The 26,747-nt window shown below is 41.8% G+C and overlaps 1 protein-coding gene across 3 annotated transcripts in view; it reads left to right on the top strand.

Moving 5' to 3' along the window:
* The window catches only part of LOC105022230 (nuclear factor of activated T-cells 5), a 38,515-nt gene extending 12,102 nt beyond the window's left edge, over positions 1-26,413 (top strand). Inside the window, exons 1-13 of one of the 3 annotated variants that reach the window (XM_034288221.1) lie at positions 3,180-5,864; positions 7,548-7,680; positions 8,550-8,616; positions 9,204-9,840; positions 11,252-11,435; positions 11,674-11,864; positions 11,973-12,145; positions 13,899-14,033; positions 14,145-14,197; positions 14,285-14,417; positions 16,191-16,372; positions 16,585-18,976; positions 20,792-26,413. In XM_034288221.1, the coding sequence (XP_034144112.1) occupies positions 9,251-9,840; positions 11,252-11,435; positions 11,674-11,864; positions 11,973-12,145; positions 13,899-14,033; positions 14,145-14,197; positions 14,285-14,417; positions 16,191-16,372; positions 16,585-18,976; positions 20,792-21,354 (4,596 nt within the window). In that variant the 5' untranslated portion in view covers positions 3,180-5,864; positions 7,548-7,680; positions 8,550-8,616; positions 9,204-9,250 and the 3' untranslated portion in view covers positions 21,355-26,413. Of the gene's footprint in view, positions 1-3,179; positions 5,865-7,153; positions 7,681-8,549; positions 8,617-9,203; positions 9,841-11,251; positions 11,436-11,673; positions 11,865-11,972; positions 12,146-13,898; positions 14,034-14,144; positions 14,198-14,284; positions 14,418-16,190; positions 16,373-16,584; positions 18,977-20,791 lie in introns of those variants that run through there. The other 2 variants (XM_034288222.1, XM_034288220.1) reach the window with 2 other exon arrangements.
* Positions 26,414-26,747: the final 334 nt, after the last annotated feature.

The raw sequence follows: 26,747 nt of genomic DNA, 5'->3' as shown, positions 1-26,747 counted from the left end.
CCACCCCTGCTGCTGATGGCTTTTGGGGCGGTGGGTGCTAACTGTGGTGTATTCTGGGAAGTTATAGGGCCAATGTAGGCTATGGGTCACTGTATTCAGGGCTGGTAGGGCAGTCATTATTACTAATATTAACATAGTTATTGACCGCAGTTTTTCTTTTGAGTCTTACGAAGTGAATTTAATTGGCCTACGTTTGTTTGTCTTTGAGTGACACTATTTAATGAAACCCGTCACTAAAGACATTTACTCTGTTTCTATTGTTCATTTCTATTCTTAGATGGTGAGGAGGTAAAAACGGCAAGGCTATAATTAGCCAAGCAATTATTGTGTCCTTTTTAACACTTATTACATGGCATATCTGACTGGATTGGAACAGTCTGTCATGGAGTTTCTGTAAAGATGACACACAGGAACATATGATTGATGCTCTAGCATAAGTCTTCCATCAGGAGAAAAAAAAGATGTGTACCTGTGTCACATCAGAGTGGTTATCGTATTTAAACAGAACCAATGCTACTCTTTCCAACAATTGGAGTTCATTGAACTCATTAGCATGTGGCTGCTATCATGGTCCACATAAACCACAAGTAGGTAGATATTGACCCTAACCACTGATGCAGGGTCAGATAAGAAGTTGACCCTAACCACTGATGCAGGGTCAGATAAGAAGTTGACCCTAACCACTGATGCAGGGTCAGATAAGAAGTTGACCCTAACCACTGATGCAGGGTCAGATAAGAAGTTGACCCTAACCACTGATGCAGGGTCAGATAAGAAGTTGACCCTAACCACTGATGCAGGGTCAGATAAGAAGTTGACCCTAACCACTGATGCAGGGTCAGATAAGAAGTTGACCCTAACCACTGATGCAGGGTCAGATAAGAAGTTGACCCTAACCACTGATGCAGGGTCAGATAAGAAGTTGACCCTAACCACTGATGCAGGGTCAGATAAGAACTTGACCCTAACCACTGATGCAGGGTCAGATAAGAAGTTGACCCTAACCACTGATGCAGGGTCAGTGGGTTTGGCTGAAACTAAAAACATGTTTCAGGTGTACATTATACACTCACCTAAAGGATTATTAGGAAGATCTGTTCAATTTCTCATTAATGCAATTATCTAATCAACCAATCACATGGCAGTTGCTTCAATGCATTTAGGGGTGTGGTCCTGGTCAAGACAATCTCCTGAACTCCAAACTGAATGTCAGAACGGGAAAGAAAGGGGATTTAAGCAATTTTGGGTTTACAAAGAATGGTGTGAAAAGGGAAAAACATCCAGTATGCGGCAGTCCTGTGGGCAAAAATGCCTTGTAGATGCTAGAGGTCAGAGGAGAATGGGCCGACTAATTCAAGCTGATAGAAGAGCAACTTTGACTGAAATAACCACTCGTTACAACCAAGGTATGCAGTAAAGCATTTGTGAAGCCACAACACGCACAACCTTGAGGCGAATGGGCTACAACAGCAGAAGACCCCACTGGGTACCACTCATCTCCACTACAAATAGGAAAAAGAGGCTACAATTTGCACGAGCTCACCAAAATTGGACAGTTGAAGACTGGAAGAATGTTGCCTGGTCTGATGAGTCTCGATTTCTGTTGAGACATTCAGATGGTAGAGTCAGAATTTGGTGTAAACAGAATGAGAACATGGATCCATCATGCCTTTTTACCACTGTGCAGGCTGGTGGTGGTGGTTTAATGGTGTGGGGGATGTTTTCTTGGCACACTTTAGGCCCCTTAGTGCCAATTGGGCGTTGTTTGAATGCCACGGCCTACCTGAGCATTGTTTCTGACCATGTCCATCCCTTTATGACCACCATGTACCTATCCTCTGATGGCTACTTCCAGCAGGATAATGCACCATGTCACAAAGCTCTAATCATTTCAAATTGGTTTCTTGAACATGACAATGAGTTCACTGTACTCAAATGGCCCCCACAGTCACCAGATCTCAACCCAATAGAGCATCTTTGGGATGTGGGGGAACGGGAGCTTCGTGCCCTGGATGTGCATCTCACAAATCTCCATCAACTGCAAGATGCTATCCTATCAATATGGGCCAAAATTTCTAAAGAATGCTTTCAGCACCTTGTTGAATCAATGCCACGTAGAATTAAGGCCGTTCTGAAGGCGAAAGGGGGTCAAACACAGTATTAGTATGGTATTCCTAATAATCCTTTAGGTGAGTGTATTTAATCAAATGTCTGTAAAAACATGCAGTTGTATTTAAGAATAGTCTGGTCACAGATGTATGCGTTTTAGCCAAACCCTCTGATCCCGGTTGTCATTCCACAAGCTGCATGTACCTAGATCTGTGATTAGGGACAGCTTCTAACTCAACTCAAGTGTTCAGACTGTAGCTAGAGTCAATCCAAAAGAACACAACAAAATGGATTTCAGTACCTACCATCTCAGATTGTTCTCAAATCGGTTTCATAGTTAGTAACAGTAACAGAATTGTTTACATGCTATTTTGAAGTTGAGGGCAGTTCCACTGTTATTTATATTAGTAAAGTTGCAAATACTTGTCTTAAATTAAATCTAACACTTAGGTAAACACAGCAGTCTAATTCACCTTATTGTATGCTGGGTGCCTTTTTATTGTTTTAGGGTTATTGATTATAGGTTTCTATGTGGATATCATAGTAAAAATGCAAACCGGCTTCTTTTAACAATTTTCTGACAGTTCAGAATAATTTAATTAATGGATTCACCTAATTAGGAATCATGCAATGGGTTGTATCTCTTTGATGAAACAATTAAATTGATCCTAACTGGCCGATAATGGGACCAATAATTAAAAAAAAACATTTGGATAGTCTACCTTTGGGGAGGGTGAACAATGTGGATGTAAGAATTATATTGTACCCAGGCTTTATTTAATCACTTTTCTATAATAATTGGGGGGTCTTTTTGCGAGTCCATTTTGATTGAATGGCCTTAGTACCCTGGCTGATTGCCCTGGTGCCAAATGCTGCACCCCCTTAAGACCGAGCCCCTTGGCCTGGCCCCTAAAATTATTTAAAAATATATATATATATTTTGCCCTGTATTAAATTATGACTTTAAACAGAAAATGATTAGAGCAAATTTGGAGGGGTAGTTTTTTTTTTCTTTTTTCTGTGCACTAGTTTTTTTTCACAAAGCGGTTGGGAAAGATTTGGAACGATGGAGCAGTGCGCAACATCCGCTCCGAGAGTGATGCGCGGGATTTCCAACAGCTCAACGCTGCTCACGTACTCAGACAATCGTGACAGAATCGGATGGGATTATCTATGCTGTAGCTAGTTAGCAAGTCCACATCAGCAACGCTTATTGGGTTAATGGTGCGATAGATTTGTCTTATTTTTTAGATTAACTTATTCAAATATTGGTGTTAAGGACTTGAGACGAGAAATTGTCCATGTTTTTTTGTTTAGGCTGCTCGGGACAGGAGTATTGTTACTTCTACATCACCGATTACTTAAATGTGTGATTAGCCTTCTTATGAAATACCATTTAAACCAGTCAAATTGCCCATATCGTTTCATTAATTTTATCAGGCAATAATTGTACTCAGTGGACTGAACAATGTTTCATGTTGTTTCATTAGTTATTGTTTCATTGACTCCCTGCCACAGGCACACAGCGACGTCATCTCTTAAAATGAACAATGACGGGGACAAGCAAAAGCCCTCGGCCAATGCAGAACAAGGGGAGAATTGGTTTTACTGTGTTGTTGCTGTTATTTAGCTAGCTTCCACAAGATGGGAGCAAATTCTGAATATTCCTTTAAAAAAAAAATGTGCCTCAGGGTATTATTTTAGGAGTTGCCGTGTCATAGGTCAAATAATGAACTGCACAAGTTTTGTTATTTTGGCTCTGTTCTAGAGCACTAACGATTTGAAATTATACAAAGATTATGGGATTAACACACTGATGTAATTTGAGGGTATTTTCAGACATATGTTTTGTACATAGACCCCTCCCCCTTTTTAACAATACCAACATATTTGGACACTTTGCTTCTCACCGTGTCTCTTATTTTGCAGATGTTTGTTTGCCTTATTAGTGCATGCACAGAAAATGCTGTAAATGTCTGGTCTTTATTCTACGCTTTGCATTTGCGTTGAGTCAGTTGCTGTGGTCTGACCGCACAAGGAACAAAGATGTTACAGTCCAAGTAAAGCTGGCGGTCATGATGCATATAAATCAGAATCAATTATTCAGACACAGCCCAAAAACATTATGCATGCCAAAAGCAGCTTGTTCAATAAAGAAGAACGCAAACACTTGCTAGCCTTGTTATGTCATAGACTAGGGATAGTCAATGCTGACCCTCCAAGCCATTTCCACTCCATTTTTGCATTGCAACCTTCTAATCAGGGATCTATTTAGACCTGGGACACCAGGTGGGTCTAATTAACAATGAGGTAGAACAGAACCAGCAGGCTCCGTTCCTCATAGGGTAAGAGCCCCGTCGAAAACCAGTACAGTGGATGAGCAAAGAATTCCCCCCCCTTAATGAAGAAAGTAACAAACGTTGCACATTTTCTAATTATGTAGGGCGACTAGGCAGACTCATTTATTGCCGTGCCACTTGCTGCACCTACCATCTAAGACCCTTTTTGAATCAGAATGAACCCTGTTACTGTCCTAATAATTAAGGAGGGCACCAGGGTCGTAGTGAAAATTGGGGACTCGGCCCTTGAAACTTTGATGACTCTTTTGGGGACATAAACTTGTATTTGCTGTAACAGCTTGTAGTACATTTTTACTAATTGTCATAAGAAATTGTAATATTATCAGCTCTAGATGCTAAGATCGGTGCTATTTTGCAGTGTGAGTTTCGTGCCACACCCATCCCAGATGCCGGGGAGGGTCACAGTGAGTGTGGGTAGGCAGGCTCCAATTCAAATCTGACCACACACATTGCCCAGGGAAATCTCTATTTCCCATAGCTAAACACCAGCCTTCAAGTTAACTACCCTTTTCATGGTTAAGAAAAAACAGCTCTACAAAATTAGAGCCAGAAGCGTTCAATTTAACAGTACAACTGCAGTCTACCCATTTACTTCTTTTTATGGACAAATGGTATTTGATTTTGTCATCTCATTAAACCATTGCTTTTTCCACATTGCGTCCAGTTGACAGGTTATTTTGACAAGTCTCTCTCTCTCACTCATCTAGCAAAAAGTGCTGTATTGTAGCCCATACCGTCCAAAACATGACACTATATGAGCATCAGCTTTTGTGTTCTGTGGTAGATCCGCCGGATGCATTTCAAATGTAATTTAAAGCATCATTTTCAGGTAGTTCTACAATAAAGCAACTCTACTTGCAAACTTGAAAAATAGTCATTTATTTAGGCAACACAGTATTTTCTCAAACCGGGCTTGGTTTTATTTCTGTATTTTATTCAACAAAATTAAACAATTTTAGTTGCAAAGTAGGTTTACATTTATCCAAATATGAATAAGTTGAGTGATAGGATTCCATTTTGGAACCCAGCTACCCTGCTGTTCCAGAATCAATGGTTTTGACCCTTAAAAAGTCCCAGGCAACACAGCTTACTCATTTGCTAAAGAGACCAACATGTGAAATTACTGCATGCAAAATAAAGTCCCCAAATGTTCCAGTACCGCCGACACATGTTAAGAGTATATGTGTTATCTCTATGATGGATACGCAGCTGGAATTTAGATTGTAATTTATATATGTAGGGAGCTTCCTCCAAATGGAAACCGAGACGCCAAACTTAAGCTATTTGATAATGTCTGTGTGCCTTTCCAAATACTAATGACGTCTGGACTCTGACAGTTTCAGTGGAATTGTCAAACCCATGTCAACCCTCAACAACAGACTCATCTCTGAAAAGGTAACGTTGTTATTGCTGTCCTCTATGTGGGCATCGACAGTCCCGCCCTTTCTGTGTATATGTACAACCCCGCTTCCCAAGAAGTTGGGACGCTACATAAAATGCAAATAACAACAGAATGATATGATATGCAAATAATTTATGTATCCCTATATTTAGTTGAAAATAGTACAAAGACAGCATATCAAATGTTGAAACTGAGAAATGTTATTGTTTTTGGAAAAATGCATGCCCATTTTGAATTTGATACCAGCAACACGTTTAAAAGAAAAAGCTGGGAAAGGGGCATGTTTATCAATGTGTGTCATCACGTCTTTTAACAATACTCTGAAAGTGAAATGTATTCCATTTCTTGCTTGATATAGGATTGCAACTGCTGCACAGTTCGAGGTCTCCTTGATTGTATTTCTAGTACCCAGACTCTCTTATTACAGAGCCATGCTGTTGTAATACATGCAAAATGTGGTTTGGCATTGTCTTGCTGAAATAAGCAAGACCTTTCCTAAAAAATATGTTGTCTGTATGGCAGCATATGTTGCTCCAAAACCTGTGTATATTCAGCATTAATGGTACATTCACGTATGTGCATGTCCCCCATGCCATGTGCACTAATGCACCCCCATACCATCACAGATGCTGGATTTTGAACTGTGCGCTGATAACAAGCTGGAGGGTCTCTATCCTCTTTAGTCCAGAGGACGTGGTGTCCATGATTCCCAACAATTTCAGATTTTGATTCGTCAGACCACAGGACAGTTTTGCACTTCTGTCTGATGTTAATGCAGTGTTGCCTGAAGGCCCGAAGATCACGGCCATCCAATATTGGTTTTCGGCCTTGTCCCTTGCATACAGAGATTTCTCAGGATTCTCTGAATCTTTTAATTGTATTGTGTAATATAGATGAGATCCTCAAACTTTGCAGTTTTACGTTGAGAAACGTTCTTAAATTGTTGCACAATTTGCCTGCACAGTCTTTCACAAGGTGGTGAACATCTCCCCATCCTCACTTCTGACAGACCCATCCTTTCTGGAATAATCTTTTAATACCCAATCATGTTACTGAACTGTTGCCAATTGACCTTATTAGTTGTGATATTCCACCAGGTTTAGTTCTTTAGCATTACACAACTTTTCCAGTCTTTTGTTGCCTCTGTCCCAACATTTTTTAAATGTGTTGCTGGCATCAAATTCAAAGTGGGCATTCATTTTTCAAGAAACAAAATGTCTCAGTTTCAACAAATGTTGTCTTTGTACCGTTTTCTATTAAATATAGTATTTAAATGATTTTCGCATCATTGCATTCTGTTTTATTTACATTTTATGCAACTTTTTTGGAAATGGGGTTGTAGAAGTAACATGCATCAATCTTCAGAGGTGGACCTAAACAAGAAAATAATACATGGGTTGACTAAATAATTACTTCTCAAACAGAACTAGTACTGGTTATTTGGGTGGGACTAGCTTGAACATTGTTGGTTTTCTTATGTCTTACGTAATGGTAGGGAGTAGTTTGATTAAAATTAGAATTTGGGTACTACATTTATTGCCGTACGTGAATAATGTACGTTTGCAAGACAATTTAGGTGCAATCAAATGGTTTATTTCTCAAAGATCAAATACAACTAACAAAATGTTACAAAATAATGTTGCAGGAATGCTAATCAAATCTTTTTCTAACAACAGAACCAGTTTTAGAACAATCTGAGATGGTGGGTGTCTTGATGTGCTGAATTTAAATGGAAAGACTTTGGAGCGCTTTAGCTTTTCACACAGCATATCTGCCACAGCTGGCCCCAAGCACCTTCAAATCATTACAGTGAGCCAACTTAAAAATGTCTATCCACACTAGCTTTGTCTACTGTGAGCCATTGTTTACCCCTCATCTTGTTGTTGAAGCTTTCCAGGCCCGGGACCCTTAATCAACCAAACCTTAGACCATTCGGTTTTACCAAAATGTTTCCCATTAACAGAGGCATATTCAATATATTGAGAATGGGTCCTTTATCAACTAATAATTAAAATCTGGGGTTTTCCCTTGTTGGCCTGGTGGTAGTTATCTTCCGTGTTACTGTGTGGTCTAAAATGGACTCAAATGTTTCGCCCATGGGCTGTAGAACTTGGATTAAAACAGGTTTTAAAGCTCCCCTGGATATAATTGTTGTTTTTATAATGGGGTGCGTGCAAGTGTGTGAGGAAAAGGAGTTTGTGAAATCCTTGCTATGCACCAAAAGACCGTTATCACTTCATAGCATAAACCATCTATTTCATAGAGCCTGTTTCACTTAGGTGGCCCAAATGATGAAAAATCCTTCTAAAGCTTTGTAGTGAGGAACACAGACGATTAATTATTGCTTCATTGCTCAGACCTATTTTAGAGTATTATTTACTGTATAAATATCTCAAATTATTTTTAATGCACTGGCCTTTGAACATAAGCAAAAGGACAGTTTCAACCTACCAACCCTTAAATATAGCTGCTAGATAAGATTGGATATGTCTCTGTTGACCGGAACATTTTATTTGGTTGCACAAGGATGTCAGGGAAGCTTCGAACATTGACTTGTCGCGGACAAAGCTATATCCTCACTATAATATTTAATTGACCCAATTTGCTGATTTTCAGGAAGTTGAGTCTTGATTGATCAGCTCTCTTGTTGCTTATTGGCTGTCTTATTTGTATTGCAGGAAGTTCCCTCCCTCTGAGGCAGGGGGTGTCTGCATATAAAATGGCCTGCAGGTCACTGCTCCATAGGTCAGAGCCTTGTTTATTCTGTTACCATGGCTACGCTCAGTCCCAACCCAATCCTCCAATTGGCATGCTCAGACCGCTGTGTAGGCCTAATACTGTATTCACCAGCTGCTGTGTAGGCCTACTGTTGTATGCACCAACTGCTGTAGCCCCCCCTCAACATTTTAATTTGGCACCACATCATTAGTTTGCAAATGTTGCTGTTAAGAGAAAAGTCTGACCAGATTTTGTTGATTTTGTTTCTGGCAATGTGTATGTAACAATTTTAAAAGCTTGCTTTAGTTTTTGGTAAACAAAGCATGTCAGTTTTGTCACATTGATTTTATTGAACAAGTTTTTGTAGGAATTAAACATTAGAATGGGGGAAACATGGATCTATTTGTACCATTCTCAACTTTAACTTCAGACAATTTGACAGACTCCAGAGTGCTCTGGCATGTCGCCACACAACAAAAAACCTTAAATGAACTTAGAGTTGGGAAGAGCGGACAATCTGGACAAACGGTGCACAAACTCCGCTGCTTGAATGGGACTGCTAGCCTGCTCTGTGTTGACATGTGTACTAACGTTGTGGTCCGTCTACACTCCAGATGCCTCCTCCTCCACCTCCAGCCCTTCTCCATCCTTCCCTCTGGCCATGGGAGGCCCCAGCTCCTGCACAGCCCCTTCGTCTTCAGCGACGGACCAGACTCAACACCACCAGAACCCTAGCGGTGCCCCCAAAGAGGGTTCTGGAGCCCCGGGTGGACCAGAGATGCAGGGGGTGGAGGGGGCTATGGCCGTCCCTGGAGGTAATGGTGACAGTGGGACTAGCTCTGGATCTGGAGACGCAGGGGTGGGAGCCCAGCAACAGCAGCCCCAGAACACCCCCTCTAAGCGGAGGCCTGTTTTGAGCATCTCCCCTCCTCCGGAGGACCTGTTTGATGACAGCAGCATGTCATGCCAGGAGGATCCAGCCCAGGTCGGGCCAGCCGGCCCAGACTCTGAACACAGCAGTAGCATCTGGGCTGATGACTCGGCCTCTAACTTCAGCCTAGTCAGCTCCAGCTCCTACAATGACAACACAGAGCTCCCACGCAAATCGCGTAAACGCACCCCCCGCCAGCGCCCCGGGCCCAAGCCTGCCCACCCAGAGGACAGCATGGATGTGTTCGATGCAGACAGTGCCAAGGCCCCACACTTTGTCCTGTCTCAGCTGGGCCCAGACAAGGCCATCCCCAAGCCTAGGTAGGTTCAATGGACTGCATGTTTGTCGTTATTAAAAGGAGCTATAAGTAGAATTTATCTGTAGAACCTAGGTACGTTTTAGCAACAACGTACTCAAACGTTTTGCTTTCTGATTTTGCTTCCCCATATCAACCATTTTTTGTTGATGGGCTTGAGATGACGTCATCTCCTAAAAAGTAAAGTAAAATAGTTTTTGTGCATTGTCTCTTTCCTGCCCCTGTCCAACTCTCCCCTCCTCATTTCTACAGACAACCCAATTACGTTGCTGCAACCTTTCAAATCTTCTTCCCAGTCCTGTCAACCCATGTAGAATACCTGCAATCTTGCAGGGTTTGGAAGTGTTGCTCTGCTTTCAACAAGAACAAATTCATCTGGTTCTCTGCTGCCCTTGACATTCTTGCCCCAACAGGAACATGAATTTCCCAAAATAATGCTAACATCAAGGCCATAACTCGCTCCAGCAGGTTCATGCTCTACAACATTCATAGAGTACGACCTCACCTCACGCAGGAAGCAGCACAGGTAGTTGTACAGGCACTTGTCATCTCCCCTCTGGATTACTGCAACTCACTCTTGGTAGGGCTCCCAGCATGTGAAAACATACCCTGCAACTCATTCAGAATGCAGCAGCCTGCCTGGTGTTCAACCTACTCAAGTTCTCCCATGTCACCACACTTCTTTGTGGAAGCTTGAATCTGCTTCAAGCCTATGATTCTTGCTTATGAATAAGTGGAGAATTTTTCTCCATTCCTTCATGCAATGCTTAAACCGTACATCCCTATCCGGGCTCTTCGTTTAGCCACCTCTGAGGTCTTGGTTGTCCCACTCCTTTGGGGCAGTTCCCAATCCACACAGTCAAAACTCGTCCCTTTCCTGGCACCTCAATGGTGGAACCAGCTTCCCTTGGAGGCTAGGATAGCAGCCTCTCACCCTTTTTATGGAGTACGAGGTTTACTTCCAACGGCTGTCTGTTGTTGTCTTTTGTCAACTCGTTTTTTTTAATTGATTTGTATGGTCATTTTATTTGTTACTATGTTCAATTTGTATGGTCATATTTCCAGCACTGACATTGTTGCTTACTAATTTATCGATTAGAAATCGCTACTAAAGTGTGTGGTTGTTTCACCTAGCACTTACAAAATGTATGTACTTACTGTAAATCACTTTGGATAAGACCGTCTGCTAAATGACTAAAACATAAAAATATAATGACATTTCTTGGTAATGTTGATAACCAACAGAAATTACCCTACACTAAAAATCCATAAATATTATGGATTCTGCACATAGCCAAAGATTTGGTTGATCTGGCATCGACACCACTGCACACAATATTACAGCTAAGTAGCATCATCGAATGTTCTGGAAGCCTAATGGAGGTGTCCTGAGTTAAGTGGGGTTTGTTTTCCAGTTCCCTGGAGGCTGGGTGCCTGCTGAAGGGAGGCCTGCTATCAGGTCAGTACCCCCAAAAGATGGATGGCAAGGAGCTGAAGATCCTGGTGCAGCCGGAGACCCAACACCGGGCACGCTATCTGACTGAAGGCAGCCGTGGATCTGTCAAAGACCGCACCCAGCAGGGTTTCCCCACGGTCAAGGTGGGAGACCAACCCCTTTTTTTTTTTTTTTTTAAACATTCCATTAGTTTGGTTAGTCAGGCGTTGGTCTAGCATTTTCGAATGCAGAGGGATGTTTTCTAACAGTCAGTCATCTGTAGATGTGTAAAATGGTTATTTCTGAGAATGTCCATAGCCATTGTGCTAAGTGTTGATTGGTTTACTGTTGAACTGTGTTGTCTTTTCTAAACTCTACTCATCTTCGTCCATCTCTCTCCAGTTGGATGGCGTCAGTGAGCCGGTGGTGCTGCAGGTGTTTGTGGCCAGTGACACAGGCAGAGTGAAGCCTCATGGGTTCTACCAGGCCTGCCGGGTAACAGGCCGCAACACCACTGCCTGCAAGGAGGTGGACATTGAGGGAACCACCGTCATCGAGGTCCCTCTGGAGCCAAGCAACGCCATGACACTAGCGTAAGGGACGCATTCATTTGATTCTCAGAAATGTAAGCGTTGGTGAAATATCAATGTGTTAAAGTTTGTTTTGTCATATGAACATCCTGGAACGTTAACTCTTTGCAGGGTTGACTGTGTGGGGATCCTGAAGCTGCGTAACGCGGATGTGGAGGCTCGTATTGGGGTGGCTGGCTCCAAGAAGAAGAGCACCCGGGCCAGGCTGGCCTTCAGGGTCAACATCCCCCAGCCTGATGGGTCTGTCCTCACCCTGCAGACTACCTCCTCACCCATCCTCTGTAGTGAGTAAACCAACCACCATACTATTCATACAAACACAAATACAGTGCCTATAGACAGTCTACCCCCTTGAACTTTTTCAATGTTGATCGTTCCAGTACCTCAGTTTCCTGATCATCTACACACAATACTCAACAGCGTTTAGGGTGAAATTTTCTTTTTTTGTCACTGTGAAATTCAATTATTTGATACTGTTTTAATATCATATAATAATACTATTTTAGGGGGGCGTTAGCCCCCGCTAAATCATTATATCAGTCAATATATTTTCTCGGTGGTGTCTTTTTTTCCACATCCGTTCCTTCACATCTTAAACGTCCTACAAATTATATAGAAATTGTATAGAATCATTTTAATTTGGCAGCATGTTCGGTTGAGTTTGATGCTTTAAACATAAGTCGCTCATATGAAGCGAGCTCCCTTCTGTAGTAGCAAACGTCTCCCTACTCTCCATTACCCCCATTATCGGCCATTTCTAGCGCTAAGGTCTGTCTGCCTGCGGCAGGGAAAATCCACACAGGGAAGCTCCGCCCATATTTTACATATTTCATCAAATTGCCCTCAGTCTACAGCTCCGGAAAAAATAAAGAGACCACTGCACCTTTGTCTTTCCTTTCTAAATTTTTTTTGAAAAGGAACGTTTAGAGTGAGGAACAGAAGTGTTCAATTTGCACACGGAAATTTCAAATAAATTAAGTATAAAAAAATGTTTTAATGTCTTCATTCCGAGATTAAGAGACTAATGGCTAAATCTGTTTCAAAATGATTCAGAGCAATTGCGTTTACAAACCGAATATGTATATCATTAACTATAAACTGTAGATAGATTTTATACCCGTTGTCCAAAATATGTTTTGGAAAGTATGCCCAGAGCCCCCAAAAAGAGGCTTAGCCCCCCCTATCCATGAATCTCTGGGGATGTCCCTGATGAGAAACTGAAATATCATACATTAACAGGTGTGAAATGGCTTGACAGAGGCGCGGTTGGTGTTGATTGCATTTTAATCGGTTAGGAACGGCATGCTAGTTTAGTGCAAGGAGTTGGTTTACAGTCGAGCATGCTAGGCATTCCCCAAGTTACAGCTGTGTTGGATCGAGCCATGAGTGTCATAGAAACTTGCAGCGAAATACATCCCCAGTCAAACTCAATTCATTAATTTATAATTATGTTGTGTTTGTTTTACTGCCTTCTATAAGACTCTTAGGGACGTCTTACCTTTACTTATTCCCCCATAGAGCAATGATAAATAATTGATAAATTCAACATATTCCAGCACACTATTAATGTTTCTTAATCTGGGTAAATTCATCATAGTAAAGCATACTATTTAGTGTTTCTTTTAAAGTTGCTATTTTACATTGTTATTAATAATTATCAAAACAGTTTAGAATAGAACATGTCAAACTACGGAGTAAAACAAGCATATTTTGCTATACTTTATGCACATGAAAAAAAACTTGTTTATTAGTTTTATACAGCTATCTTGTTTTAAAGAGAGCATAGAGCAAGGAGTAAAAACACTTGTTTAAGATATAATAAATAAAACGCTTGTATTTAATCCAATAATGTTACATACAATCATGCAGGCACTGTAAATAAGCTACCCAGAGTAAAGTAGATATAAATATGTGCATGTTTACTGTTTGACATTCAGTTTACTGTATGATTGGAACAAAAGCTGGAACACTTTGTTTCTCCAATAACAGGGTTTTGTAAACTGCAATTCTAAAGAACTCATCTGTGTTGTTCTCTAGCCCAGCCAGCTGGTGTGCCAGAGATCCTGAAGAAAAGTCTTCATAGCTGTTCAGTGAGAGGAGGAGAGGAGCTCTTCATCATAGGGAAGAACTTCCTCAAAGGAACCAAGGTCATCTTCCAAGAGAACCCAGCAGGTAGCAGCACGAAGCCAGCTTTCTTCCAATTTTCTTCCTCCGTGAGGTGTCTGTGATGTCTCCTCATTCTGGCTCATTCTGGTTAAGACACATTCAAATATTTATTTCCAGATGACAACTCTTGGAAGGCTGAGGCAGAAATTGACATGGAGCTGTTCCACCAGGTAACTATTGATCTCAGTGATTATGTCTAACATGCAGATCATGAACAGGCTGCGTCCTAACCCTAACGATGTTGTTGTGCCCACCAGAACCATGTGATAGTGACCGTTCCTCCCTACCACAATCTGTCGGTCTCTTCTGCGGTTTCTGTGGGTGTCTACATCATGACCAATGCTGGGAGGTCACACGACATACAGCCCTTCACATACACCCCAGACTCAGGTTTGTACACTTAGATTCATAGATAAGCTGATCTCATACAGCCCCTGTACATCAGAATGGAGCAATTTGTTAGCAATCTTACCTTAAATCTATCAATAGAAACACATGAAAGAAGTATCTTTTCATGTGATAACACTGAAGAAATGACACTTTGCTGCAGTGTAAAGTAGTGTGTACAGCTTGTATAACAGTGTAAATTTGCTGTCCCCTCAAAATAACACAACAAACAGACATTAATGTCTAAACCGCTGGCAACAAAAGTGAGTACACCCTAAGGGAACATTTCCAAATTGGGGCCCAATTAGCCATTTTACCTCCCCGGAGTCATGTGACTCGTTAGTGTTAAAAGGTCTCCGGTGTGAATGGGGAGCAGGTATGTTACATTTGGTGTTATCACTCTCACACTCTCTTATACTGGTCACTGGAAGTTCAACATCGCACCTCATGGCAAAGAACTCTCTGAGGATCTGAAAAAAATTATTGTTGCTCTACATAAAGATGGCCTAGGCTATAAGAAGATTGCCAAGACCCTGAAACTGAGCTGCAGCACGGTGGCCAAGACCATACAGCGGTTTAACAGGACAGGTTCCACTCAGAACAGGCCTCGCCATGGTCGACCAAAGAAGTTGAGTGCACGTGCTCAGCGTCATATCCAGAGGTTGTCTTTGGGAAATAGACGTATGAGTGCTGCCAGCATTGCTGCAGAGCTTGAAGAGGTGGGGGGGTCATCCTGTCAGTGCTCAGACCATACACCGCACATTGCATCAAATTGGTCTGCATGGCTGTCGTCCCAGAAGGAAGCCTCTTCTAAAGATGATGCACAAGAAAACCCGCAAACAGTTTACTGAAGACAAGTAGACTAAGGACATGTATTACTGGAACCATGTCCTGTGGTCTGATGAGTCCAAGATAAACTTATTTGGTTCAGATAGTGTCAAGCGTGTGTGGCAGAAACCAGGTGAGGTGTACAAAGACAGGTGTTTCTTACCTACAGTGAAGCATGGTTGTGAGTGTCATGGTTTGGGGCTGCATCATGCAAACAACATTAGAGATTTGGGAGCAAAAATAACCTGCGGTGTATAGTGTTTTCTTGTACACTTTCACAGGGAAAACATCAGTATTTAAATAATACTTCACATAAAGTAAAGAATATTGTAAGGTAGAGCACATTGAGAAATGGTTAGAACTTAAGTTAATGTAGAGAACATATCTAATATAAAATAATATTTTTGTTATTGTTCTGCTTGTGCTCATTAGCTTTGGAGAGGGATTGTGTTATAAATCCAACCACACTAGATTTTTGTTAGTGGAGATGGGTGTGTAGGTAGTTGCAATAATGAGTCTGCAGCCAGTGTTGAATGTAAGAGCAAGCCATATAACATTGGCTAATGCAAGCTAGCCAGAAGAGAGCTGGCTTATGTGATGCAGACGGTTGAATGGTGTACTTAATTCTAATCATATTGAACTCAAAAGCTATAGGATCACGCCTGATACGGATTATATTCATCAGTGTTATTTTCATGGCAAAATGTATTTTAATCACATTATGTGCAACATTGTTCTGTCGGGTACCAGCATAACACAGTGTTAGGTGGATTGACTTTTTAGAACTGGTCCCAGGTAAGGATTTAGAATTCCCATCTCCTGCTTTATATCTGTGGGAACTTGGTAATAAGGGAGTATTGCGTGCCAAGAAAGGCTCCTGCTATTGTATGGTATACAATGTTTGTTTGTCTCAGGGTCAACCAGTGTTTCCCTTCTGTCACACTACAGAGAAGTCCCTGGACAGGTCTGTTAAGACAGAGGGGTCTTCTCTGGCCAATGCTTGCACCTTCCAGGACCACATCAAGCCTCTGGTCTCTGAGCCAGCCCAGTCTGCTGGTGAACTGATCAAACGACAGAAGGTCACTCCTATGGAGGTGTCCAGTAATACCCCATCAACAACAGTCTTCAATGTAAGAGCAATGTATTGACCTTTTCCCAAGGATTATTGTATGACTATTTTATAACAAATCACACATATAAAAAAGAATGTGCCTTATGGCTTAATTGGATGGTTTTCTTGGGACATTACAGTTGTATCAAAGAAAACATCTAGATCCATAGCTATTGGCAAATTTTAGGAAGTGTTTTTTTCAAAGTTATCTTTGATCTCTTTTCTTCTCAGTCACCCGATACGCTTGTTTCGGTCCAGCAAACCCTGGAGCTGAGCTCCAGCACCCTGCCTAGTGCAGAGTCCTTCCCCAGCCCAATGCCCCTCCAATCTGGGGATGTGGACCTCCCCCAGGCCCCCGTATTCCCTTCTCTGGAGCCCCTTGGCACCATCCAGAAGCAGGATATCGCCCCCATCACCTCCTTCTCTGTGTCCAGCGACAGCACCACACTACCACCTGTGCCCCCAGAGGTACCCCAGCAGTTCCTCCGGGACCCCCACGAGAGCTTGCCTCAGGAGCCCTCCAACCCGAGCGGTGGGTTGGTGGTAGTGGGCATGTCCCCCTCCCAGACCCAGGTTCCTCTGTTTCCGCAGGATGGGGTGGCCCAGCTGGAGAGGGCAGTGAGGGAGCTCCAGGCGGGGGGCAGCAGCCTGGTACAGCAGGTCTTGGAGGCAGCAGTAGCTCAGCAGCAGCTCAACTCAGTGCTTTACAGTCCCACGCCCTCCACCGATTCCCTGCAGCAACACGTCCAGGGACAGCAACTCAACTCAGTGCTTTACAGTCCCACACCCTCCACCGATTCCCTGCAGCAACACGTCCAGGAAACCATGAACAGTCTGAGACTGGGGAGCACTGAGGCTCCTCTGGCCAGCCAACAGCACCTACAGATACAACAACAACAACAACAACAACAACAGCAACAGCAACAACAGATACAACAGCAGTTACAACAACAACAGATCATAGGTAACATGCAGCAGCAGATACAGCAGCAGCAGCATCACCAGTTACACCAACAGCAAGTCCTTGGCAACATACAGCTAGAACAACAATTATTGCTACAGCCACATGATCAACAACAATTGCAGCAACAACAGCAACAGATACTGGGAAACATACAACAGCAACAGTTACAGCAGCAACATCAACAGTTTCAACAGCAGCAGCATGTCCTTGGCAACATCCAGCTACAGGAGCAACAACAACGTCAGCAGCAGCAACAAGTGCTTGGAAACCTACAACAGCAGCAACAACAGTTACAGCAGCAGCAACATCATCAGCAGCAACAGTTACACCAGCAGCAGCAACAACAACAACATCAAGAACAGTTACAGCGGGAACAGCAGCAGCAACATCAACAACAACAGTTACAGCAGCAGCAGCAGCAACATCAACAACAACAGTTACAGCAGCAGCAGCAGCAACATCAACAACAACAGTTACAGCAGCAGCAGGTGTTTGAGAACCTCCAGCAGCAACTCCAGGCAGAGCTGCTCCAGCCTAAGATCCACTCTTCGTCTCAGCCCCAGCAGCAGCCTGTGTCTCTTCTCCAGCAGGCTGGTGAGCTACTGACCATCCAGACCTCTGGATTCCCACAGCAGCCCCCCTCCCACACATCACCCCCTCAGCAGCTCTTCCAGTCCCCTAGGCCCCTATCAGACACCCCAAGCCCTCAGCGCCAGGTCCAGGCCGCACTGCTCCAGAACACTCTTACTGTGTTGTCCAGTGGTAGCCTCCATCAGGAACAGCAGGCCTCAGGTTCCACACTGTTCCTTTCTCCAAATACTCTCTCCAGCCAGGAGAGCAGTCAGCAGCTGGCGTTCCTGTCCTCCATGGAGACTTCCTCCAGTGAGCCCCAGACGGTGTCAGTGTTCCAGGCTCAGCCTCACCCCCAGCAGACACACAGCACCCCCATGGAACAGCAGCAGTCCCCGCAGCAGACACAAATACCACAAACACCGCAGCAACAGCAGCAGCTTGCCATGGCCCAGCAGGGCTCCTTGTTCCAGTCTAACACTTTGTCCTCTAGTCAGCACTCTCAGCCCCAGTCTACAGGCCTCCTCCTTTGCACTGCCTCCCTCAACCCACAGGCACTTCCCCCAGCCCTCCTCTTCAGTACCCCAGCCCAGTGTTCTACTATGGGTAGCAACAGCAATGCTCGCACCCAGGAAGGCCCTTCTTCCCTCCTGTTCTCCCAGCCCACCATGGTGGGTGTGAAGACCGACCCAGCAGAGCCCATGTCTTTCCAGGATCAGAGCTCAACAGTAGGAGGGACCACTAGCTCCAACAGTCCCTCTCAACAGGGTCTGTTCCAGGGGCAGCAGCCCATGCAGGTGGGTTCTAGCGCAAGCAGTGGCCCTCCCAGCCAGCAGGTGGAGCTGTTCTTGTCACAGGGTTCCCTGTCTGGTCTGCAGAGCAGCATAGCCACACAAGAACTAGGAAACCAAGTTGCGGCAGCGGCAACCCTCTTTGTAATGCAGAGTGGGCTAGGGGTTGTGGGTCTGCAGAATACTACATCGTCCCCCGGTCATAGACCCCCCGAGCAGCTGTTCCAGACGGGGGTAAGCGGGAATGTTGGCCAGCCAGGAGGACAACCCAACCTGTTTGTTTTTGGCCTTCAAAATGGTGAGTATGCTTGTTTCATGGTGAATATTGTCTTATTCACAATGGATTGCATAATTAGCACTTTTTCACATTTGGTTGTTACAATGTAGAATAAAAATGTATTTGATTTGGATTAAGTCCCTTTGATTAACACCATGTAGTCAATCCAACAAAACTTAATTATATATAAAAAATTATGGTTTATCGAAAACTATTTACCGCACGGAATCAGAATTTGGAGCTCTCAATGCAAGTGAAACAGACCAACCTCAGGCTGCAAAAAAAGAAAATCCATCAGAGAGAGAGCAGGAACATTAGGAGTGGACAAATCAACAGTTTGGTACATCCTGAGAAAAACATAATGCACTGGTGAGTCCTGCAACACAAAAAGCCCTGGATGTCCACGGAAGACAACAGTGGTTGGATGACCATAGGATCCTTTCCATGGTATAGAAAAACCCCTTCACAACACCAAGCCAAGTGAAGAACTCACCAGGAGGTAGGCATATCATTATCAAGTCTACCATAAAGAGAAGACTTCACAAGAACAAATACAGAAAGCTCACCACAAGGTAGTGATGGCCTTACAAGGCTTCATTACCGTTCTAGCAGCAGGATATTATGCTAGCAGCGCTAACTCCGATTTTCTTTTTCAAAATAAAAGCCAACATTGAAATATATAAGGCAATATAGTTGAAAATGTGGTCTGTACATTTTATGTTTAGTGTCCTTTCCAATACTGTTCTTTTTGTCGGACCGCGTAGAGCCGGCCTAGAAGAGCAAATGTTTTCTTTTTTTTTTTTTATTGCAGGACGGCTGAACTAGGCTTGCCTGGTTTCTAGATTAACTATATTGCCTTATAAAAGTTCAATGATTGCTTTTATTGAGTGCTGCCAGCATAATATTCTGCTGCCAAAATAACGCTCATGAAGCCTCGTTTGGCCATCACTATCACAAGGTGCAAACCATTCATAAGCCTCAGGAATAAAAAGGCCAGATTAGACTTTCCCAAGAAACATCTAAAAAAGCCAGCCCAGTTCTGGAACAGAATTCTTTGGACAGACGAAACTAAGATCAACTTGTACCTGAATGATGGGAAGAAAAAAGTATCGAGAGGGCTTGGAACAGCTCAGGATCTGAATCATACCACATCATCTGTAAAACATGGAAGCAGTGTGATGGCATGGGCATGTATGGCTTCCAAGTGTATAGGGATATATTGTCTGCTCAGATTCAGCCAAATTCAGCTAAGTTGATTGGATGGCGCTTCATTTACAGATGGACAATGACCCAAAACATACTGCGAAAGCAACCCAGAGGCAAAGAATTTGGGATATTCTGCAATGGCTGAGTCAATCTCCTGATCTCCACCGGATAGAGCATACATTCACTTGCTGAAGACAAAACTTAAGGCAGAAAAACCCACAAACAAGCAACAACGGAAGACGGCTGCAGTAAAAGCCTGGCAAAGCATCACAAAGGAGGACACACAGCATTTAGTGATGTCCATGCATTCCAGACTTCAAGCAATCATTGCCTGCAAAGGACTCTTGACAAAGTATTAAAAATGCACATTAGATTCATAATTGTGTTAATTTGTCCAATTACATTTGATCCCCTGAAATAAGGGGAACGTGTATGAAAATGGTTTCAATTCCTAAACATTTCATACAATATTTTTGTTCAACATCTTGAATTAAAGCAGAAAGTCTGCACTTCAATTGCATCTCGGTTGTTTCATTTCAAATCCATTGTGGTGGTGTACAGAGCCAAAATGTACTTTAGTCTTTAAATATCAAAATCTTTTTTTTTTTTAATGCTGATATTTCTCCCTAGATTCTTCTCAGCTGATGACGTCCTCTGGTCCTACATTGTCAGTCCAGAGCCGGACTCAAAACCCCAATCCTCTGCAAGCCAGCCACCTTCAGTCTCTACTGGACCCAAACATGGCTCAGACAGTCACACCCATGCAGACTAACCTCCAGACGCCCATGCAGACTAACCTCCAGACGCCCATGCAGACTAACCTCCAGACGCCCATGCAGACTAACCTCCAGACGCCCATGCAGACTAACCTCCAGACGCCCATGCAGACTAACCTCCAGACGCCCATGCAGACTAACCTCCAGACGCCCATGCAGACTAACCTCCAGACGCCCATGCAGACTAACCTCCAGACGCCCATGCAGACTGGTCTACAAAACCCCATGAGTAGCTTAGAAAACGCAATGCAGACCAACACACAGACTGCAATGCAGACCAATTTACAGACTGCTGTAGAAACAAGTCTGCCAACCCCCATGCAGACCAGTTTACAGACCCCCATGCAGACATCAATGAGATCCTCCCAGGACATGGAAAAGATTGAGGACCTGTTGGGGAGTTTACAGGAACAGTGATCTTTACTGTGACCACAGATACAGTACACATTGTTCTGGTGATGTTTGACTACACTTAGAACCACATACTGGTCGGGGACAGGATTTGTCTTCTGCTTAAAGTACATCCTCTGACATGTCATGAAGACATTACAGATTTTATTAGAAGTACTCATACTTTTAATTAATAATTTGACTGACTGTTGTACATACATGCATACATTCAGACAGACGGGCCGGCAGTTAGATAGACAGACAAGCTGGCCGGCAGTTAGGCAGACAAACACAGGCTTTTTGATAAATTGGTAAAGTGGAGTGTTAATGTAAGGGGAGAGCCGCTAAGGAAAAAAGAAGGTTGGAAGCGGAGAAAGAAGAGAATTTTAAGAAGTGATATGTATAGTGAAAGAAGATCAAACACAGATAGGTGTCTGTCCCTGTTCTTGTTAGGGATAGCACAGCTTCAGTTGATGCATCAGTCCAACATGACTCATCGTATCGCTTTGACATTTACCAGTCTCTGATCTCTTATTATTCCAAGATATCACTTAACAGTTAATAAGGCTGTCACCATTGTTGTTTTTGGTGCATTTGTGCAACTTTGTGTTTTGGGGTGTAGATTTTAGATTTGGACATGGAAGCATTTCCAGTATATTGTAAATGGAAGGATGCTTTCTACTAAGGGAAGTGAAGCGTTGTGATTTTATAAACATTAAGCACTTTATAAACTGTTTTGTGTGACCAGCTAATCCTTATATCAATCTATAGACTGTGTGGTTAGAGACAGTTTGTACTTGTTGGAAAAAGAAAATATGAAATTCAAATGTTTTTTGTCAAGGTATACATTTCAACACATTGACCATGCATTTGTAAATTTTTCATGTCACTATATTTTTGGAGTAATATTTGAGATTTTTCTAAAGATGTCTGTGTGAAGTTTGGAATTAATCTAAAGCCTATTTATACTGAGTGGTCCAGTCAGTGTCTGTCTGTCTATTCAGATCTTCCCATGGTGAAGACACAGCCTTTGTTTTGGTGTCTGTAACTAGGTTCTGTTAGGCTTTCATATCCCTGCCAACACCCCCACAAAGCATACATTTTTCTGTTGTGTGTGCTTGTGCGTGCTTGTGCATATGTACATAGACGTTTTTTTGTTATTTTTTTTTTTTTAAATGAAGGATTTACAACATATTGCTATCTGTAGCCTACTATTTACCTTACTGTACTGTAACAACTTGTGTAAGTTAACAAACTGTGTTTTACCGTGTGTGTGTGGTGTGGTTGTAGGTTTTGTTTGGTTTCTGGTTATTGGTCTGACAGATATTGAAGCAGTACTGTCAGTGTTTAGTGCAGAGCTGTGAAGTAGGCATGCAGTTACCGTCCGATGCATTGTCAACAGGGACTCACTGCAACACAAAGGCTCTGCTCCAATAGCCACACTTGCATAACATTTATTATAAAGCAATGCATAGGTACTCTAGAGCAGTTGTTTTCAGCCTGTGGTTTGTCCCCTGGTAGTCCAGTGTTACTGCAGGTGATCCATTCATTATGTTATGTGAGGAAAGAGTTGATTCCTTCAATTACAAAAACTGTTAGGAGTTTTAATGTTATTATAAAGGATTTAGCATTTTCATAATGTACATTTTACTTATTATAATATACAATGTACTAATTATAATAGTCATGTATCTTTTACTTTAAGTGATTAGGACTACATTTCAACAAGTAAAGCAGGTAATTAAGGTAAAATTAGACTTCACAACTGTAATACTTAAGCATTTGACAGTAATTTGGTGGTCCTCGGCCCAAAAAGGTTTGGGAACTGCTACTCTAGTCTATGAGGTATGCTATGCTGGGTTGGGGTACATTTTGGAAGCGCACTGAAATTAACAATCCAATTTTCTTCAATGCTTTTCAATGAGGAAAAAAATATATTTGGAATTGCCACCAACCCTGGTGTTATGCTAGTACGGATATTGGAATGTGGCCTGAAATCTGTTACATAGGGTGCATTTACACAGGCAGCCCTATTTTATTTTTTTCCCAATTTATGGTATTTGGACCTCATATCAGACCTTCTCATCACATCTTTTTGTTTTTGATTTAATAAAAACTGATCAGGACAGGACTGGCTCCAGGATAAAATTAGTGGCATTTTTTATCAATGGGAGGGCATATCTAATTCCTATACCATTTGCAGTGTTTAAGGGGAAACAAAACTAGGGGCACAGATTCTATCTGGGTGGGGGGCAATGCCCAGCTTTGCCCCCTATGGATCCAGGCCTGTATCAGAAGTGGGCTGTCTAAACGCAGCCTAGATAGCCATTCTCACGTTATCTATGGTGCTATGTGCAGGAGTATTTACACTTCTAATGTGACGTTTATACTAACATTTTCTACTCATAACTACTGGTGATGATCGTGTGTTTCTCCAGTAGTAGCTGGTGAGCAGGCTGAGTGATGGTAGTGTATCAACATGCTATCTGGGCAGACTCCTGTTTTCTAATTCTCTTGTCATATTTGTTTCATTCAAACTATTCTAATGCATTTTTTTTTTTTACTTGTAATTTTAAATGATGCAGTTTTCATTGGTAATATGAACTAGTTTTTGTACAAATTACAAACCTGAGTATATGAGGTATTTATAAGTAGGGGAGTGTGGGGGAAATTGGAACACCTTGAATATGTCACAGAAATTAGGAATGCTAGAGTTTTTTTTTTTTTTTTTTTGAGAGGGGGTTGAAATGTTCTTTCACCAGCTGAAATGTTCTCATACATTCCTGAACATTAATGTATAAAAATCGAACAACTGAATTACTAAATGTTGTCTAAACATTGACATGATCGACTTGTCACTTGACTTTTCTCTTGCAAGGCACAAAGTTTGTCTGTTAGGGTTGTGGGTAGTTGTTACACAATGTGCAAATTAAATGGAGACAAGTAGCCAGATTATGAAAACACATGTTTTTTTTACTTGAAACTGAAGGTGATTTGGTGTAGAGTACCATAGATGTAAATATATAATCTGGGTGCCATCAGACAAACAATGTACTAATTGGCCTGGCATAAACAGGACTGTAATGTTGGTCACTTGCATAAAAAGTCCTTAAATAGTATTTTAATTCCGGTTTAGTGAGTTTTGGATTTATTTTAGGAGTTACATCTGAATCCAGCTAAAGGTATGACTGCCCCTGGAATGGAAGAAAAGGAACACCCGGACTTGTCAGGACAGAATCGGTAGTGTGTTCTGTATATTGTAGACCTAGAAATTATATTAATGTTTTCGAGGCCCATGTATGCTTGTTGTATTAAAGAAATACTGGCCTAGTTTAATTAGTCTCTGAGCAATACAGTAGGTGTTATAGTTTCCCCCAGTCTCACCTACATTTGTAAGTTACTCAATTCCCAACAGTTTTGCTTCATGTCCTTTCCATCCAAATCAAGATGGATTTTAAACCATGTTGCTCTACTTGGCTTTAGACATAAGGTGATACTACTGTAACTGTATCTTCAAACCACAGTCAGACATATTAAAACCGATGCAATGAGACCTATTCAGTTACTCAGCTCCCTATGCTCAAGTATCCATTTGTTGACATTTTATCATCTTTTAAAAGGTTCTCCATTTGAAAATTTGTATTTAGAAGGCTTCTTACCCAAGAGTCATATTACATATTTTCTTAATTGAAACATTTGGTTTACAGTATCATGAAATCCAGTTGTTTCGAGGTGGGTAAAATAAAAGGTGTTCATCTAGAACACAAGCTGTCTAAAGTAGACTATGGGCAACCCATAATACATTACATTTCTAAGTGTGTACAGTTCCAAGCATGGAATTAAAATGATGATTCCATATGTGACACGGTACTACGTTTTAGATCGTGGCACCTATTGAAAATTGATACTATTCTGAACACTACATTCAGTTTTACCCATCCAAAATGTTAGTGGGCACACAATCATTCACAAATTTGAGCCTTTCATTCCATTTCTATTGGAGATTTTCAAGAGCACATGGTATTGTGGAACAGTAATGCCTCAAAGCCATACAAACAGAGAAATCCAAGCTCTGTGTATGTCTGTTAGTGTGATGAATGTAACTTTACCTCACAGTTTGGGAAATATCTTTTAGTACCACATCTGCCCCCGACCAACTAACTACAGTATATACTGTTTTAGCATCATTTTGAGCCTTTAGTTCATTGTACATGTGTGGAAACATTTTGTATTGTTTTTTCTTGTTGTGTCTGGTTTCATTTAAGCACTCTTTAGACCTATTGTTTACTTAACATTTTTGAATAACTACATATTCATTTGAATAATAGTTAGCTAAAGTGGCTAAATTAGTTTTTGTGAAGTTCTCAGCAGTGTGTGTTTGACAGCTTCAGTGTCATACATTGATCAAATTCCCTGTTTCATGACTGTCCATCATCCTGGTCTGATGTTCTTATTGGCCGGACTGACTCTCAATCCTAATACTTCAGTCTAGTCAGTGGCAGTGATCTGCATTTAGTTATGTAACGTCATAGCAAATGCTGTGTTTTGACCTTGTTTTAATGTCATCCATGAATGGGTGCAGTTATCTGGATTCAGCTGTGATCACCTTCACACTAGAACTGCTGTGCAGCTTAACTTGTCCACTGTAAACATGTTGTATTCCTGTTTGTATCGTTATCCTGTCCTTGTTTCAGGCCTGTTGAGATTCATAATTGTGAGGTTAAAGGGAAAAGAGGTGGAGATGGTTCTAACCAGGTATTGTGAAAAGCTCTTATATTGGTATGTGCTTATCAGCATTACTGTTGTTGCTGTGAAGAGCTTGACATGAGATCAAACAAAAACATAATAATAATAATGACTCCTAACGCCAACAGTGAGCTGAGCTTTGTTATCAGTCAGTTTGCTAACAATTTTCACTCTGAGTTTTACTTTTCCTGTTTAAGTGTTGAGTTTTATCTCATCACTGCTTCAGTGAGAACATTTAACATTTTGAAATGTTGACATTTGCCTTTCCTCTGGACATTCTTGTGATTATTTCTGTAATTCTGCTGCTATGTTATATGAATAAATAAAGATGATCTCTTTATTTTGTTTACTATTGTGTTTTCTGTATCATGATTGATGTTTTTTCATGTTTAATCCAGGTTTGTCAGGGTTAACCTCATGTTTTGTGACGAATGGTGTCTAAAAGCATAATTAATATACAGACCGCATCCAAAATACATAGTCTATCATTAAAATCTACAGTGGCATGTAGAAATGAGTTAACATTGCAGTTAAAGTATGCTTTCCAAATTAGTCACATTTGTGAAGTAATTCCTGCAAATTAGCTTTTTAATTCTGGAAATTAAGTTGAGGCCTTTAAAAATTCTGTGGCTCTAACGATGATCTTAACCATAAGAAACATTTGTTACAGTACC

Source organism: Esox lucius, chromosome 19 (genome assembly GCF_011004845.1).
Source record: "Esox lucius isolate fEsoLuc1 chromosome 19, fEsoLuc1.pri, whole genome shotgun sequence".
NCBI classification, from domain to species: domain Eukaryota; kingdom Metazoa; phylum Chordata; class Actinopteri; order Esociformes; family Esocidae; genus Esox; species Esox lucius.
The sequence above is the reverse complement of the archived record's forward strand: the minus strand, read 5'-3'. Positions and strand labels throughout refer to the sequence as shown.